The 17,766-nt window shown below is 45.2% G+C and overlaps 1 protein-coding gene across 1 annotated transcript in view; it reads left to right on the top strand.

Moving 5' to 3' along the window:
- Positions 1-1,184: 1,184 nt before the first annotated feature.
- BARX2 (BARX homeobox 2) overlaps positions 1,185-17,766 on the top strand; it is a 74,402-nt gene continuing 57,820 nt past the window's right edge. The window contains exon 1 of the mRNA XM_046017027.1: positions 1,185-1,390. Coding sequence (XP_045872983.1) covers positions 1,204-1,390 — 187 coding nt within the window. The 5' untranslated portion in view covers positions 1,185-1,203. The remainder of the gene's footprint in view (positions 1,391-17,766) is intronic.

The following is a 17,766-nucleotide window of genomic DNA, read 5'->3' as shown; positions in this document are numbered from 1 at the left end:
GGCGCCTAGACTGGTTGGGGGTCCCCCTCGCCCACCAATTCCAATCGAACACATAAGTTCGTACAGATACTGATTGGAACAGGCTCGGAGGTTAGGACCTCAGGGGGAGGGAGGAAGACCACCTAATAATCGCGTGTCTTCAGGGGCTCCCCGAACCTTAAGCGCTGAGCGATCCGGGAACGAAAGCTGCGCTGCCCCGAGCATCGGGCGACCAGAATCCTCGAGTGGGGCAGACCGCCGGAGGGCCCGCGAGCACCCGGATGGCGCCGCGTTGGCCCTTGCGGCGGGGAAAACAGTTCATAAACGTTAAAATAGATAAAAGAACGCAAGCTTTTGGAGGAGTACCCTCCCATTTTTACAATTTATTACTGGGATAACTGTCAGGGCAAAGGTCATTTATGGTTTGGAATCTCGTGGGGGCGGTCAAGTGTGCGGTTCAGCTCGGGCCGAGAGCGTAGAACTGCAGAGGAGGCCGCGGGTCCTTGGGAAACCGAGAAGAACGACCCACGGGTCCTTGGGGCGTCGGCTCTGTGGCCCGCAGCCTCGGGAGCCTCAGCAAGGACTCGACTTCTTTCTAGCAAGAGACCTAGACGCGCGCCTGCTCCCCCGGTTGCGGGTTGCGCGCACCGGACCCAGTCCAGGAGGTGCGCGGGGTCGAGTCGCGGAGGAGCTGCCCAGGCCCGGCCCGCGGGCGGGGGCGGGGGCGGCGCGCGCTCCGCGCCCCGCGCCCCGCGCGCACACCCGAGCGCGCACACCCTGCACACACACCTGGAGCTCGTCCCGGGAGGGGGGCGGGGAGGAGAGCCAAAGCGAGTGTCTTAAAATAGAGAGGCTGGCAGAGGAGCGCGAGACACCGCGAGGCGGGAGGAGGCGAGCGAGAGAGGCGGGCACGAGGCGTGCAGGTCCGCGGCCGACTTGCACGGGCGGGCTGGGCGGGGTGGGCGCCGAGCCCCTCGGCGCTGCTAGGCACCGGGCTCCGCAGGAAGCGCGCGCTGATTGACAGCTGTGCTGTCCCAAAAAGGCTCCGCGAAGATGCTGCTTCGCGGGTGGGTCTAGACGCGCGGCCGGCGCGCCCGGTGCCCGCTCCCCTCTGCGCGCCTCCCGAGCCCGCCGCCTCCCCGGCGGCCGAGGAGCGGGGCCCAGGCTCCCGCCGGCGCGCCAGCCCCTGCGGCCCCAGTCGGCAGGCGCTCTCCCCGGCTCACCATGCACTGCCACGCGGAGCTGCGGCTGAGCTCGCCCGGCCAGCTCAAAGCAGCCAGGCGGCGCTACAAGACTTTCATGATCGACGAGATCCTTTCCAAGGAGACCTGCGATTACTTTGAGAAACTTTCCCTCTACTCCGTGTGCCCGTCGCTGGTCGTGCGACCCAAGCCCCTGCATTCCTGTACAGGTAAGACGCCCCGCCGGTGGTGGGGGCATTAGTCGGGTGTGGTCGCTCTCCCGCGGGCGTCAGGCGCCTTCCCGCCTCCGTCCTCCCAACGGAGAGCGAGGGGATTCGGTGCCGGAGGGACTAGACTCGTCCGCGGCGGGCATCGCAGAGGCGTCGGCGACCTGGGACTGGCCAGGCAAGGTGTCGATCGCAAGGCTGGCAGTGGAGCGGAGGCGGCGGGCCCAGAGCAGCGGCCGCTCGTGCCACGCCGGCGATCCTGCTCGGGGGAGAAAGCTTCCTCCTCTCCGGCACCGCTGTGGTTTTTGGTCAGAAAGTTCAAACCCTTGACCCGGTTCAGCGCCTAAATCACTCTTTTCGGGAAGTGGTGGTGTTGCTGCTCGCCTTGAATTCACTTGTCCAGACTCCTCTTGTCTCCACTGGGGATTTTACAAGTAAATCAGCGTCCTGAGGTTCTTAATCAAACCCTGAAATTGAACTTCACTTACAAGGCTCTCCCTCTGGGGCAGTAGTTCTGCCTGCGGTGCAGGCTGGGGAGATCACCCCCCTTTGGTTTTAAGGGACTGAAAAAAACAACAGTTATAACAATAAAAACATTCTTCACGTCTGGTTTCCTCTACCCACAAGAGCCTAACCAAGACCGCTAGGAAAGATAAAGAACATTTTATAAATACTTTGAAAAAGTCGTAGGTTTATGTGGAAAGTAAATTCAAAGGTATTTTGAAAACTGAGTGCGTTAAGAGAAGATCCAAGTTTCAGAGTGCCCTGGCTTTATAAGGATTTAGACTATGGAAAAGCAGGTATAGAAAAAAAAAAGAGAGAGAGAAGTTCAAGCAATTTTTTAATCAAAAATAGTGACTGTCTGTGCTTTCAACCAAAGGTAAAAATTTAGTATTTCCCAACTAAAAGAAACTTTGAGGTTATGTTTGTTGCATGGATGCCCTGAAAGAAAAAAAAATTGTTACTTCCACTGAAAAAGTAAAGTGAAGAGCTAGCAGTGTTTTTAAGAGATATCTTTTTTTTAAAACATCCAGGCCAGAAGCTTCTAGTGCACCATGCTTAGAATCCTGTATTTTCTTTTGATTTAATAGGTTGTCCCTGTAGGACCATCAGTTAATAATGTATGTAAATACTTACAACAAAGTTCTTTGAAAACCAAGTTGTTTCCACATGTATTTGGTTATGAAATGATTACAATATTCAGGTATGACTTTGTAAAATAAATTTTGTGTGTAAGGTAGAATTGGGCCTGATAGCCCATAACAGGACTTGCAATATTAAATTTTAAGGACCAAGAAGTATATGAGAGAAGAAACAAATAAAAAACTTTGGAAATAAGGTAGATATCCTTGATGTTTATATTTTTACATTTATGTGCTTGCCATGCATATATATATATACCCTTGAATGAGTAGTCTACCTATATATTAGATAGAGGACGTAGGCTGAGTCTTGTGTTGAGCATAAATCATCACTTGTTATAATAAGTCAAACCTCTCTGAGGGAAAAAAAAAAAGATTTAATAACAAATTTCAGTACACCCTGCCTGCTACAAATTGCATTTCTGCAGGACCTAAGGAGGAAACAGAACAATTCTGAATATTTGAGGTTAATTCAGGGCTGGCACAGTTTTTAATGACTTTGTCTTCTGCATTGACCCGAAGGCAGATTTTCCTGGCTTTCAGCAGTCACGGAATGGGATCATAGTAAAAACATGCTTTAAAAAAAAAGAAGTAATAAATAGTCTCAGAAAACAGTGATCCAGTCATCAATAGGGGCTAAGTTCTGTGTTTTACTGAGCCTCGTATGGAAATAAGTCAGAGGAAAATAAGATGATTCATATAGTTTTGAGAATGTTAAGGGTGAATTGCACGTGTATCACGAACTAAAAGTTTGCTTGGTCTTGTGCTTTTAAGTTCATTGATGGTTTGTGTGAAAGGGTAATTGTTGCTAATGGTTTTCTTGCCCTGTCATTCCAGTGTTTACTTCCTTTAGATTGTTCTTACGAAGAATGTTGTGATTTTGTGCTCGTTGAAATTTAAAATACAGAAACTGGGATTTGCCAGTGGAATTAAACCCATAAAAACTGGCTACAGTAGTCCATACTTTCAGGTCATAAGCCTTTAGTGGGTTTACAATTACAGTTAAAGCCTTACATGTATTAGATCATGGGAATCCCATTAGTGACTTCTCAAGGGTTTTGCAAATACCATGCTTTCAAAGCATTTTTGTTGTTTTTAACAGTTAAGATCAAAATGTTCAAGATCAAAAATCTTAGACTGGATAAATTTAATCTTTTTTTAATTAATTAAAAATGGCATTAAGTTAGTGGCTTTCTACATTCAATACAACTATATGTATCTACATACGTATGTATATATGTATATAGATGTGTGTATTTTTTTCTGGATAGAGATAAATATTTAGCACTTTTGGTAGAACTGATGTGTAAAAAGTTCAAATCCAGTGAAAGGCATACAGTGGAGTTGAAATTACTGAACTTGTCCTCATCCATTGATTTGCTGTTTTTAAGATTTAAATAACTACCAAAAGTGAACTTTGCCAGGTAAAATAATGAAATAAGATTTCAAAAAAAAGTTACCACCCTGCACAATAAGCATATAAAATTGGGGTAAAAAAAAAAAAAAGCTACAGCATGTTAAGAAGCCTCTACATAATTAAGTAGTCCACATTGTTTAGATTTAGTAATCCAAATGCCAATTTATGGTACTGAAACTCCTCAGGCAGAAGAGCATGTATTCAAGTAAATTGAGAAATGGAAACATTTTTCATTAGGCAGATCATTACCTGACAGCAGTTTATTATTAGACATGCTAACCTTGATGGAATGCTCACCTCCAAAAAAAAAAAAAAATGTTGTTTGTTTAAACAGGCCCTTTCTTATTACAAATACAGTAATTTTAGGCTTAGAAGGCTGTCTCTAAATTTATTTAAGTTTCCCAAGAGATGTTCTACATCACAAACTAGACCGTGAGAAAGGGGATCCTATCCTTTGAAGGCAAACTGAAGGAACATTTGTCATTAGATTTAAAATAAAATTTACAACACCATGCCCAAAGAGAGCCTCCATTTGAAAAAAAAGTTTGTTGCTCGGACCCCTGATGAGGTGTGAAATATGTTTGGGATTTATTTAGTGCATAACACGTTGGTTTTATTTTAAAATGTGGTAACAGACATCCCCCTTTGGAATGGAAATATATTGCCATTTAGAAATCGGTTAACAATCTCTCAGAAACATTAGAACTTTGACAGTGAGTAAAAGCTAAAAATGAGGTGCCGTTTAGGCTGTCGTAAATACTGCTGAACTCTTGAGTGCATAATTTCATTTTTCTGGTCGTGATTACTGTTTCTTGGTGGAAGAGTTGCTCGAAGAAATCTGGCTTCTCAGGGTGGAGTACAGGCAGAGATACCGGTGGGTCATTTTTGAAGGCTCTGTCTTTCAGTTTGATATTTAGAGACAGAGGGTGGAAAAGATGAATGGCCTGCTTCATGAAAACAAAGACATAACAATTTATCCTACGAGTTTTCTTGAGGATACTGAGAAGCCAGCCTGCAGTGCTAATTACTTACAATTCTATGATATTTAAACTTAGAACCTAGAATGACCATAGACTTGCCCATGTGCGTTTTGCAGGGGAAGGTGGATGTAGATATTTGGATATTGTGCTGCCTGGGACCAGGACATGGCTTTTCATTAACCCACTGAAACCTACTGACGAATTTCTTTCTCCTTCCCTGGGGGAATGGCTCTGTTGGGTCTCCCGGTGACCCTCAGTGGCTGGCCTTGTAGAACCAACTGTGGAGCTACAGAGCTGGAAAGGGTCACAGAGATCACAGACCAATCTCCCGGAACACAGGATCCTTTTTTTGTGAAGCGCTAGGGTCACATTAGTGCCTAGACACCATTTTAGTCCACACTCTCCACAGCCATCCTTGTTAGGGTACTCAGAAATCAGGAAGACTTTTCCAACCTGGTCCCATACCCGGAATAAGTCCGGGCACTCGCACCCAAGGGACAGTCAACCAGCCGATTAAGAGGGGCACTTGGAGAAGGTTGTTTATCTGAAGAGGTGGCATTGAGAACATTTTATGCTTTGGTGGGTCCAAGAGAAACAAATTCTTTGGGGTGGTATCTTTCGGTTCATTTTATCACAAAGATTGGGTGTCATCCCAGTAAAAAAGGAAATCAGGTGGGGACACGTGTAATGACTTCTTGGGAGTTAGGCGGCCAGCCATTGCTTCATGGGGTTGGCTCCCGGGACTCCCCAAATCTCAGTGTGGTCTTTCAGTCTGAGACTCAAACCCGTAGGATCTTGGGAACCTGAGGGTTGGGAATTAGAATGTTAATGGAAAAATGTAGACTGGGGTTTGGGAGGGTAACCGTTATCAACAAGCATGTGCATTTCTGCCAGAGGCAGATGGGCGTTTATTAGTGATTATTTGCAACTGCTCCTCCTGTTCCCATCCTCTGGGTAAACCAATCGAGGGATGCACAGGCTATAGGACTCATCCAGGGTCAGAATTATTTGGAGCTGAGCTCTTTGGGCCTCCTCAGCTGTTGTCTCGTTTACTCCTTCAGTTTTATAACTCCTTTGTGAAACAGAGAGGCTGAGGGGCTCCCCAGGGAGTCTGTTTTAACTGGTGAATATAGCTTCTCAGCGGTTTCTTCTCCAGTTCTGATTTCCCTAATCAAGGGGAAAATGATTAGAAATTTAGTCCACAGGTTAAAATGCTTCTCCAAATGTCTGCAGTCTTTAGTATCACTGAATTCAGCAAATTTCATTCAACACATCTTCATTCTTGCTCGGCGATGGCACTGTTAACAAGTTCATGATGTTCCCGTTTATTCTAAATCTTGACTCACGGTTGGGATACTTTACAGATTCCTCTAAACTGTCCGTAGAACCACTGCCAAACCCTTCTTTGTCGTTCTCTAGAACATACTGGGCAGTTTGGAATTGGGACCGGGGAGCATTGTGACAAATACTTTTGCTCACCAGATAGCATTTTCTGTTTGAACTCCCCCAAGGGGTGTCATTGCCAGCCAACATGTCCTATTAACCTCGTTAAATACAGCCAGAATGAAACGGTGTTTGTGGTACCTCTTTGCTGAAGCTGGTCTGCTGGTGTTCTTGTGGGTTGTGTGTCCAGATTGAAACCACATTTGGATATAAGCGTGGACTGTACAAAGTTGCTGGTTGTAACCCAGCTGAGGAATCGAAGTGAAAAGATTGTTAGGTCGAATAAGTCCCAGGGATCTATAGGGAAAGCAGTAATGATTTTAAAAGGTGCTTTAAATTATAAGGAGAGATTAAACTGGGAAAAAAAAAAAAAAAACACAAAAGGAAGGGATAGGGGAAAAGAAAAAGAGCAGGTTTCCCGGAAACTTCTGTAGCTGCTAGAGGGAGGCTTGCCCGAAACCCAGTGTCCTTCGGTGGGACTGCATGGGCCAAGCTAAGGAGGCTTCCTAAATGTTTGTCAGGGCCTGGATAGTCAATGGTGAAGGTTGATTTTACTTGGATACACAGGGAGCCGCTTGAAACAAGAGACCCAGGGCCTGCGCACTGCCCAGCATTCGGCATTCACTGTGGAGGGCTGAATAAATGTCAGGCCAGAAGCATTTTTAGGTGTCGTTTGCACTTTATTTTTGAGGTCCCGCAGGAACAAAGTTGGAAAGCTTAGGTAGGCCACACGGTCTGAGGCTCCCTCATTGGTATAACACCCGTGAGCTTGTATGGGTGGGGACACCGCCAGTGGGACACTGCCCCGCCGGCCCCTCGTCCAGCTCCAGATCGAAATGCACTCAGGTCCTGTGGCTGAAGCCATGATGAACTCGTCACTGGAATGTGGGACTAGAGGGCCGTGGGGACTGGGATGAGATGTCCAGATTTCAGCTCCATTCGCCCTTCTTCCTTGGGGAAGGCCGTCACACCTGCCGTGTCGTGGGGTCGTCTTTAGTGCAGCCCCGGAGCTGAACCCCAGTCTCACAGCTTCCTCACAGAGGGCTGCCCAGAGCCCCCGGCTGCTCATGGAGCCGTCGGGAGCCACGGCTGCAAGCGACCCGCTTCCCTTGGCAGCAGCGGGAACAGAGAGGGGAAGAGGGGACTGCAGGGTATTAGGGGGAGGGCTCCCCACGTGTGACAAGCCCCGTGTGCCACCTCTCCAGTGCCTGCCTCTGCATTAGCGGCCTGGGGGGTTGGTATGGCCATTTCTTCCTCCACAGCACAGATGACGGGGTGAGAATTGGCCTTAGAATGCAATAATAATGTGGTTCAGATCAGCACCTTGGATAAACTTGGTGATATTCACAAAGTAAGCGGTTCAAGGAAAAAGATTATGTGTGTGTTTGTGTGTGTGTGTGTGTGTGTGTGTGTGTGTTTGTTTTTAACCAGAAAACCTCCCCAACCTCTCAGGATTTAATGTATTTTCATTGTGGCTTAAGAACAGTTAGGAAAGAAAAAAAAGAGTCTTGTTAAAATGAATGCTCTAAATAAAAACACAGTTAATTTTCCATTACAGTGTCTAATTACTCATCATCACCAGGGCATTTTTATATGGCAATTTAGCTTCTTGAAAGTGGAAACTTGGCACTCGTTTAAGGAAGAAAGCAGTGCTGCTAGATAGGTATCAGAAGATGGTCTAATTATGCTTGGGCTGGAGTTGACTCTGACACATGATTGCCCTGGAGAAGATAGGGGGAGAGAGGGCCTCTTTCTTTAGCTGCAAAGCAAAGTCTCTGGTTTCTTCAGCGCCCGTTGAAATTAAATACGGGGGGGAGAGAATGCTGAACGTTAGATGATGTGCAAGTACATCTGAAAAGGGACCCTGCCAGTCACCAGTTGAAGCTGATGTCAGGACTACTTGATAGGCCTGGAAGGCAGCGATCGACGCTCCCTGACTCCCACTGGCAGAGTTCGGAAAGATGAACGTGGCCTTTCTCCAAGGAAAGGTCAAGATACGGCTGAATAGAAGCCAATCTGGGAGGATCTCCGCACGAAACTAAATATGTTAAGAGTCCAAGCAGACAAGCTTACGTGGCTCCTTTTTATTGCATCCTTCTAACTTACCAGCGTGTCCCGAGGAACGTATTCTTCTGGGTCTGGGGGACACATAAGCATTCTCACAGTGTGAGTCCCTTAGGATTACCTGCTGCCTTGGTGATGTTAGTGTCATTATTTAAAAAAACAAAACAAAACAACTTCTGTGTGTGGTAAGCAATGTGATTTTCTTTTCGCTTTTCTAATTCAAGGATCGCTTATGACGTGGGAAGATGGAGTGGTATAGGGCTTGGTGGAATCTTAGGAAGCTGTAGCTTTATCTCCACCCCAGGAATGCCCAGCAGGTCCCTAATACTGATTCACCTGCCAACCACCAGCACCCACTTCCCTCTTCTCAGAGTTCCTTGCACTGTGTAACTTAACCTTTGTTGAAATTCAGGATTACGGTCATTTCAAAGACAAGGTCACGGCCGCTTGTATATTGAAGGAAGTGTAACGTGGAAGTTTAGTTTAAGCGATGACTAAGAGAATCAACTTTGTGCATTTCCCTCGGGGTAGTTTACAAACAACCGAGTCCTGATACTATGTCTTCTGTGGTGGGGGAGCCGCCTGGGCAAAAAAATTTGCTGAGATTCCTCCTCTTGAGTCCTGTTTTATTTATCCCAAAGGCAGCTACAAACTTGGGAGAAATGCTAGAAATACCGTGAAAGCCCTTCTTCACATTTGTAACCATACTAGAAAGGGTGACTTTTTTCTTTTTGAGTGCCTATCATATCATAGGCGTTGGGCTAAGAGCTTTAAGATCAGCGAGAGGTCATCCCTAGGAGGTAGATATTATTATTGCCATGGATGGGAAGCCGAGAAATTAAGTAACTTTCCCAAAGTCACATGGACACATAAAGATCACTTACAAAGCAGTAAAAAGGCAAGTAGAAAGATTTGCAGTTCTTAGAGATGAATATCTAGACAGTAAAGATGAAAGCATGTTCTGCCTCCCTGGGAATCAGGAAAACATAAGTTAAAATGAGGTACAATTTCACACGATCAGATAGAGAAAAATTAAAGAGTCTGAAACTCTCGATTGATGACAGCTATGTAGCATGATAGACATTCTCATACACTGATGGTGGGAATATTTTTTTGCTACGGTTCCTTCAGAGAGCCGTGTGGTGACACCCAGAAAAGCTACAGCCCAGCAGCCCCACCTCTGGGTTGATGCGTGAGAAAACTGTGCATGTGTGCGAAGGGACACATGTTTAGGAATGGTCATTTCTGTGTTGCTCATGATAGTGACAAATCTAAAACAAACCACTCTTCAGAAGGAAAAAAGGATAAAAAATATGTCTATTCATGCAATGAAATTCTATGTTATAAAAATGAATGAGCCAGAATCATATTCTACATGTCTGAATGTGGGTAAGTTTTAGAAAGACAGTGTCAAGAATAAAATAGGTTGTAGATTGATACTATTTATATACTGCTTGAAAACATGCAGACTAATAGTTTATATTATTGAGGGAGGCAGGGGTATGGGAAGAGGAGGGCTACCCACGGGTCTTTATTTTCCTGTGTAATTATTTATTAAGGGAAAGAAAAGGCCTAATGTAAATATGGCTAAGCATTCAGATTTAGCAAAGCCTGGTCATGGGTATACAGATGTTCATTACATTACTCTTTGTCCTTTTCTCTATGTTTGAAATTTTTCATAATATAAACATTGAAAAGTGATAGTATGGGAGACCTCACATATTCACAAAGCCCTTGATCTTGTGGAACGCTTGATGGTTTTCTTAATAGCTTTTCTGTCCTGACACAGAAGCTTTTAAATGCAGAACTTGTAGGCAGTCTCACAGTAGGGAAATAAGAACACTTTATAATTAGACACATGTGTACAAGTCTCACTAAAACAACCACTGTAGCTTCTGTAATTGGTTTTTGGATCTCACTTTCCTCCCCTGGCTAGATGGGGATACTATTTATCACCAAGATAGCTGCCATTCCCCCAAGTGATACTTTTGCATATAAGTAAACCATTTCTGAGCCCGTCACTAGGACTAGGAGGAAATTGCTCCTCAAAGTGTTTTTTTATTTCAGATACACATCAATAAGCATGCAAGCAAGAGGCATTAGGTTGTTTCCCTTCTTAATGTTGTTGATGTTTAAAATCACAATCAGTTGTCTTTTATTGCGTCTTGCGTTTGTATCTATTTGCTGAGCCGGTATACAACCCTTGGCTTTTGACCTGTGGTCCATTGCTATGGACAATTTAACAAAAAAAGTTGTCTAGGGACAGCTGGGAATACCAAAGAATCTAAAAATGTTAAAATGTAGATTATAAGCAGGAACCAATGATGTTGGTGTTGGCGTATAAACTGGGTGAGTTCTCCTTATGTTTTGGAACCATGATTTGCTGTGGAACTTTGACGTGTGGTAGCAGGGCTTGTTAGGAAGGGATGACAACTGTTACCGTGGAAATCCCACAGAAGAGCTGTGTGTTAGGGATAGTAAATGGCCATCCTACGGTTTGGAGAAGGTAATGGAGACCGCGTTACTCTCCAGTGACATCTGTTCAGTCTGTCTTAACAGCCGGGACCTTTCTCTTTTCTCTGCAACATAGTTCCAATTTAGAAATAGTGCTCTAAGACATTTGACCAAAAAGTGGCCTTTGGGAGCTTTATCTTTCTGTGTCCCTTCAGAGGGAAAAAACACGTTTTTTTTCCCCTCTGAAGTGCGGGTGAAACAGTTCGTACAGTCAAGAGTTGGCCAACGCGTTCCTCTTCCTCGACCATCCCTTTCTGCACAACACATCCCGTTCTGCACAACACGGGTTTGAACTGCACAGGTCCAATTATGCATGGATTTTTTAAAAAATAAATGCACTATAGATGCATTTTTTTCTTCCTTACTATTTTCTTCATAACATTTTCTTTCCTCTGGCTTACTTGTTCGCAGAATACAAAACACGTGTTAGCTGTTTATGTTGCCGGTAAGGCTTCCGGTCAGCAGTAAGCTGTTAGTAGTTCAGTCTTGGGGGGAGTCAGTAGTTCAACGGTGATTTTTTTGAGTGCGCCCCAAACCCCTTATTGTCCAGGAGTCCACTGTGCATACGGAGAAGCAAATCAATCCAAGCACTTTAGGGCCTGCGTCCCACCCAGACCATCCGCAGCCGGTGTCACCGAGCTTTCACTGGTGCTCGGCAGCGGCAGCCATGGTCAGCAAGAATTAATGACCACATCTAGAGGACTGTGGCCAAATTGGACACAGCCAAGGGGACGGTGGATCTGTCAGATTTGCTGCCAGTGAGCGGACTTTCATGGTTTGCAGGAGTAAGTCTGCAATTCATCTGACCCGCATAGACGCACGCAGTGGCTGGAGGAAATCAGACAGAGGGCACTTTTCGCTGCGTCTTGCTCAGTCAACCTTCTGGATCTTTTCCGTGGAATCTTATTCCTCCTAAAAGGGACTGGCTGGGCTGGAGGCTGCAAATGGAGAACACATTAAGGAGAAAAGTTCCAACGAGCTGCCGTGCGACTCTCGGAGTAAGTAACTCGCAGAAGGACTTGTTCTCGCGACCAACGGGCTCCGTAACTGGCAACAAATTGGAGAGAGCCACCTTGGATCTCCCGTTTGCAACTACTTGGGAAAAAACCGGCAAGGCCTTAGAATAGTTAACGGTCGCTTTTTAGCAAGTTTTCACCCAGGGAGACAGATAGGGATATATTTGACTTAGGTTCCAGCCCAAGTCCTTTTCTTCTCATGACTGAGCATTTTATTGAAATAATTGGTCAGTCGCCCCAGAGGAGACTGTTTGGAGGATGTTGTTAATTTTGTTATCCCTGCATATCATGGCAACTCATTATTGCTCTTAGCACGTTAGACAGCTGTGTAACTTGGAAGCACGTTTTCGATCCCCGGTGTTGAGCGCGGCATAAAGGAAGTTTCTATTGGAGTACTGGTTTGGGTTTGGTTTTATTTTTTAAACTGGGACCTTGAGCCTTGGCAGTTGGAACAGTTAGCTTCGCCAACAGAGTGCATTTCACTTTTTAGGTAACTGCAAAATTGCAATAACAATACGTGTAAATGGTAACCCTGTGGCAGATACAAGGTGTTTGCCTACATGAGGATGTTCACGTTAATGAAATCGTTGCTGTTGTAAGCACTGCTTTTCGGATGGGAAAAGGGAAACTCGGGGAGATGAAGAAAGGGCAGCAAGGTCACGTGAGTAGGTGGCACCGTTGAGATTGGAATTCAGGTCTGTTTCTTTCGTATAAAGCTCCATGCTATGTGTAATTACAGGGAAGTACGCAAGTTAGAAGTCAAGCCTGTTCCTTTCCATGGTGGCGGGGTGGGTCCATACTGTATATAAAGCAAGGTCCAGTGAACTTTGTGAAGGAATTTATTTTGCACCTGTTAACTCCTTTACACATATTTACAATCACTGTGTGCCGGTCAGCCTTTCCTTTTCCGTGATTATTTGGGTCTCTAAATGCATCTAGATGAATTCTAAGAAGTGGTACTGTCTTTGGAGGAAGCGAGATCGTAGACCTACTGCCTTCTGGCGTTGTGATTCTGAACCCATCTCCTTGCTCCAGGTAGTCCTGATCGGTGTGACATGCCTGAGGCTTCTTTGGTCACATTACTTCCATGAGCTGTGGTCCTCTGAGGAAAGCTTTTCTCTGGGGCTCAAGGGTGGAATTCCCATCCCTCCATCTCTCCCTCCATCATCCATTCATTCTTGTGAACCAGAGAATATGCTTAACAACTAGATGACCACCAGGTGCCTGGAGAGTGAAGGCTTGGAATATTTTTCATGAAATACTCACTATTAAGTTTAGTGGGGGAAAAAAAAATCTGACCTCTTACTTGGCATCACTTCATAGGTTAAGAGACTAATTTGTTTCACATTATATGTTGTGGGGCTTGGGGTGCGTTTTGGGAGTCTCTGTTTTTTTTTTTTTAAGATTTTGTTTATTTATTTGACAGACAGAGATCACAAGTAGGCAGAGAGTCAGGCAGAGAGAGAGAGAGGAGGAAGCAGGCTCCCCAATGAGCAGAGAGCCCGATGCGGGGCTCCATCCCAGGACCTTGAGATCATGACCTGGGCCGAAGGCAGAGGATTTAACCCACTGAGCCACCCAGGCACCCCTGGGAGTCTCTGTTTTTAAAAAGAGTTTATAATGAAATGTCAAGTTTGGGAACCACTGTAGTATAGATATCAGCTTAATCGTGAGATTGATGTAATTTGTACGCCATGACTTAAATACAGGAAGCTGTTTAGTGGAATGATCCTAGTGGATGGATTTTGAGTCAGAGGGTACTGGGTTTGTGTTCATTTTATTGTTTGCTTGACCTTCGGCAAGTCATTTAACCTCCCTGACACTCAATTTCTTCATCTCCAAAAGGAAGATAATATTAGCTGCCTAATAGGGTTAGTCATGTAGGTTAAATGAGACAGTGCATACAAAGCTCTTAGTATAGTTATTGGCTTGTAAATGCTCACTAACTGATAGCTTCTGTTGAAAATAATAGTCTTATAATCATAACCACATCTTGGTTGACTGAAGCACAGCCCTTTAGAGAAAAGTCACTATTCTTGATGAATTAAACTCAAGAAAAACTAAATATCTTTAAAAACAACCCCTTCACTCCAGGGCATTCTTGTGAGTTATGTCACAGCACCAACTGCCTCTTAAGGCCTCTTGCAACCCGGGTGGTCTATGAGCCAAGGTCAAGTCTTCATGAATAGGTATGTTAGATTCCCCACCTTCCTGTTTGGTAATGTGAATTCAGAATTTTGTAAATTCCTAAACGAGTGGCACAAACAGGTCAACATGACATCGTCACAAAATGTGCTTTGTTCCTTTATTCTTTTACAAGAGTTTCTTGGGAATAATTAGCCGTAGGAAATATTTCATCATACAGCTATGTATCTCAAGAACTGTTCCAGAAAAGTGGCAGAATTTCCCAGCAAGTTTGCATTCTTTTCTTCTTTGAAGAGTACAGTTCAGGATAGTCCTTTCTTGTGCAAGAGAGCCCAAATATTCTCTTATTTCAGCATACTGGGAGAGAGAAAAAAATTCAGTTGGGATCTTTTTTAATTGGCGATGTGGAAAAGGTAGGAGGTTGGAAAACAGTTGTTGTCCCAGTATATTATTGGGTCTGTGATTCACAGGGAGTTCCAAATAAAGGCCCTGGTTTACAGCTTTTAAATTGCTCATGGGGCTAGTGTAAGATCGTGTTCCAAGTGGTAATGCTGGCTGTCGTATTGAAGGAGCTGCGTGGACAGGAGTTGGACATGGGTTTCTCCTGGAATTGTTTCTTGACTAGTCAGTGGTATCTTAGGAGGTCCAGTATCTGCTAATGAAATATTTTAATTGATTAATCCTCTCCATAGGGTGAGAAAAATTCTCTTGAGGAGTTCTCCCTTTCCATGGTGTGAGGGACGCCCCGGTGAACAGGGCAGGACATCTGTCCCACCATTTACAGTGTTGATGCCTACAAGCAGTGTCTAGTAACATCATCCAGGCTCAGTGGTAGGGGGAGGGGCAGGTGAAAGCAGGTGGAGTAGGACCCATGGCTGCCATGGAGTGGGGCTGATTTGTGTAGGGAGGACTCACCTTGTTCCCTAAGTTCCTCAGGACCATTGTTGAAATAGGACTCAATGGATGATCTCAGGGTCCTGGGATCGAGCCCCGCATCGGGCTCTCTGCTCCATGGGGAGCCTGCTTCCTCCTCTCTCTGCCTGCCTCTCTGCCTACTTGTGATCTCTCTCTCTGTCAAATAAATAAATAAATAAATAAATAAAAAAAAAATCTTTAGAAATAGGACTCAATGGGAGATAGGGATTTGGGGCAGCCTGTTGCGAATATTCTGTGAAAGCTATGAATTTGGAGAAGCACCGTGCCTGCATTTATAACCCAGGAGGAGGGGAGTAGGCAGAAATGGGTGAGAGGTGGGAGGTGGGTGTGGGAGAGAATGTTGGCAAACGAGGAAAGAAGAGTCAGGGGTCAGGGAACAGGTTATGCTACTGAAGCCTAGAGCATGGGTCCTTCGACACCTGCGCCACAAGTGCTGTCCCCATCAGGAAAACAGAGTCAAAAATGGCAATGGAATATTTCATTATGGAAACTGCCCGGTGAGTACCTGCTTATTAGCAGAGGCGTTCCTGGTCCCGGAGGGCAGCTGATGACCTCTGATGGGGCAGCAGCCTGCCCAGCCACACACGTTGCCTCATTAGCATATATATTAATGATGCATTGAAGAGTTTCATCATCCTGGGACACAAAAGATCATTATTATACGATAATACAGTAACCGTGTGCATACAGTGCCAGGCAGGAAATTGCGTGTCCCCTGCTGTAAACAGGGCGAGTGGGAGCAGAGTTCACAGTGCAAATCCTGTCAGAAAACCTCTTTTGGGCCCTTCACTGCCTCCGTTTCAGGGTAATAACACGCATTACTGTGTTTTTTTAAGACAGCGAGACCACCTGCTTTTTTCTACTGCTAGGAGCTAACATTTGCTGGTGTTTACATTTGTAAATGGAAGAAAAATCAAAAGAACATTCTGTGACCCGTGAAAATTACGTGAATTCCAGGTATCGGTGACTACGAAGTTTGATGGGGGCAAAGCCACACCCGCAAACATACTGTGTTTGGTGGGTTTCACGGGGTGACAGCAGAGAGGGGCAGTTTTGGCAGAGACGGTACAGCCCCAAAACCTAAACTCTTTACTGCCTGGCCCTTTACAGGAAAGGTTTGCAGGCCCTTGAACTAGACTACTGGAAGCAGGGTTCCTCAGTTGGCTAATAAAGTTACTTCTGATCCACAACAGATGACATCATCCTAGTTATTCTAGGCCACAAAAGCCCTCCTTTGATGCGTCACAGACCAAGGCTCTGTTATCCTCCTATGATGTGTGAACGACCTTGGAAGTGGGAGTTTAGTGGGGAATTTTGCGGGTACTCTCTTAAATTGAGACAAGGCTCTTGGAACTAAGGGTGAATTTCTAAAGCTTTCTAGAAATAAAACAAGATTTTTCTGCACCAAGAGAGGGGTTAGAAATATTGACAGTAAAGTGGTCAAGATTCTGCTGAATTCTGGGGACTTTTCTTTGCTGTCCCAACCTTCAGTTCGTTTTCCCAGAGGAAAGCTGAGAATGACAGCTTACAAGAGCTTGAGAGTATCCAAATGACTGACATTTATCCGTTTGAGGTTGACATTGAGGGTGACATTTTACAGGCTTCTTATTTGACTTTAGCTTATTGCCCATCCCTGGAAATAATAGCAATAATAATACAAGTTCTGCAGTTACATCACCACAGCCCCAGCTGGGAGGCTTTGCACGGCTGGGTAAAGCACTTGACTGTGGGCTCCCATTCCGCTGCGGAAATGCACACCCGTCTCTATGTGCCTTTGGAATTTTCAACCATTTGGGTTCGGGGCTCCCAGACCTTTCAAGAAGGACAAAGCATGATTCCCCTGGTGCTCAGTGCACTCTTACTTTGTTTTAGGCGCTTGGGGTTGGGATGAGACTTCCCCTGTCCCAGGCAGCCTTTGGGCTGAGGAAACCCATTGGGAAGTAGGAGGTGTGAAATGAAGCTGACTGGTGATAACTTCCTCCTCGTTGTGTTTATCTAGACACCGAGCTGAGAATCCCTCAGGCACTGCCCTTACCACTAAAATGGCCTTGGTGAGGGGTGTGTACCCGGAAGGTAGTTTAACTCAGGAAGAAGCAGTCACTGATGCTGGTGGGTAAAATCTGACCTCAAAGAGAAGCGCACATGGGGCATGCTACCTGTGATTTCTTTCTCCGAGTGGAGGTGAACCTGACAAAGCGATAATAATAACAATGAAAAACAAAATAAATATAAAAACAAAAACAAATGTAACAGCAAACATTTATTTAACACTTACTGTGTGCCGGGCACTGCTCTCAATGCCCTACATGAATTAATGAATTTAATTCCTGCCACAATCATATGAGAGACTAGTATTCCTTGCACTTAAAAATGAGGAAACCGGGGCAGCACCTGGGTGGTTCAGTGGGTTAAGCCTCTGCCTTCCGCTCAGGTCATGATCCCAGGGTCCTGGGATCGAGCCCTGCATTGGGATCTCTGCTCAGCAGGGAACCTGTTTCCCCCCCTCTCTGCCTGCCTCTATGCCTACTTGTGATCTCTGTCTGTCAAATAAATAAATAAAATCTTAAAAAAAAATTTAAAAAAAAATGAAGAAACAGAGAAGTAAAGAGACAGACCTCCACTTGGGTGGCATAGGGTGGCAGAAGAGAGGAAATCACAGTTTACGTGGTTAGAGATCAAGTACTGGAGGGGATAATAATCCCTGATTTCTATAGTGTTCACA

Source organism: Meles meles, chromosome 8, assembly GCF_922984935.1.
Source record: "Meles meles chromosome 8, mMelMel3.1 paternal haplotype, whole genome shotgun sequence".
NCBI classification, from domain to species: domain Eukaryota; kingdom Metazoa; phylum Chordata; class Mammalia; order Carnivora; family Mustelidae; genus Meles; species Meles meles.
This window is presented reverse-complemented; position numbering and strand designations above follow the sequence as displayed.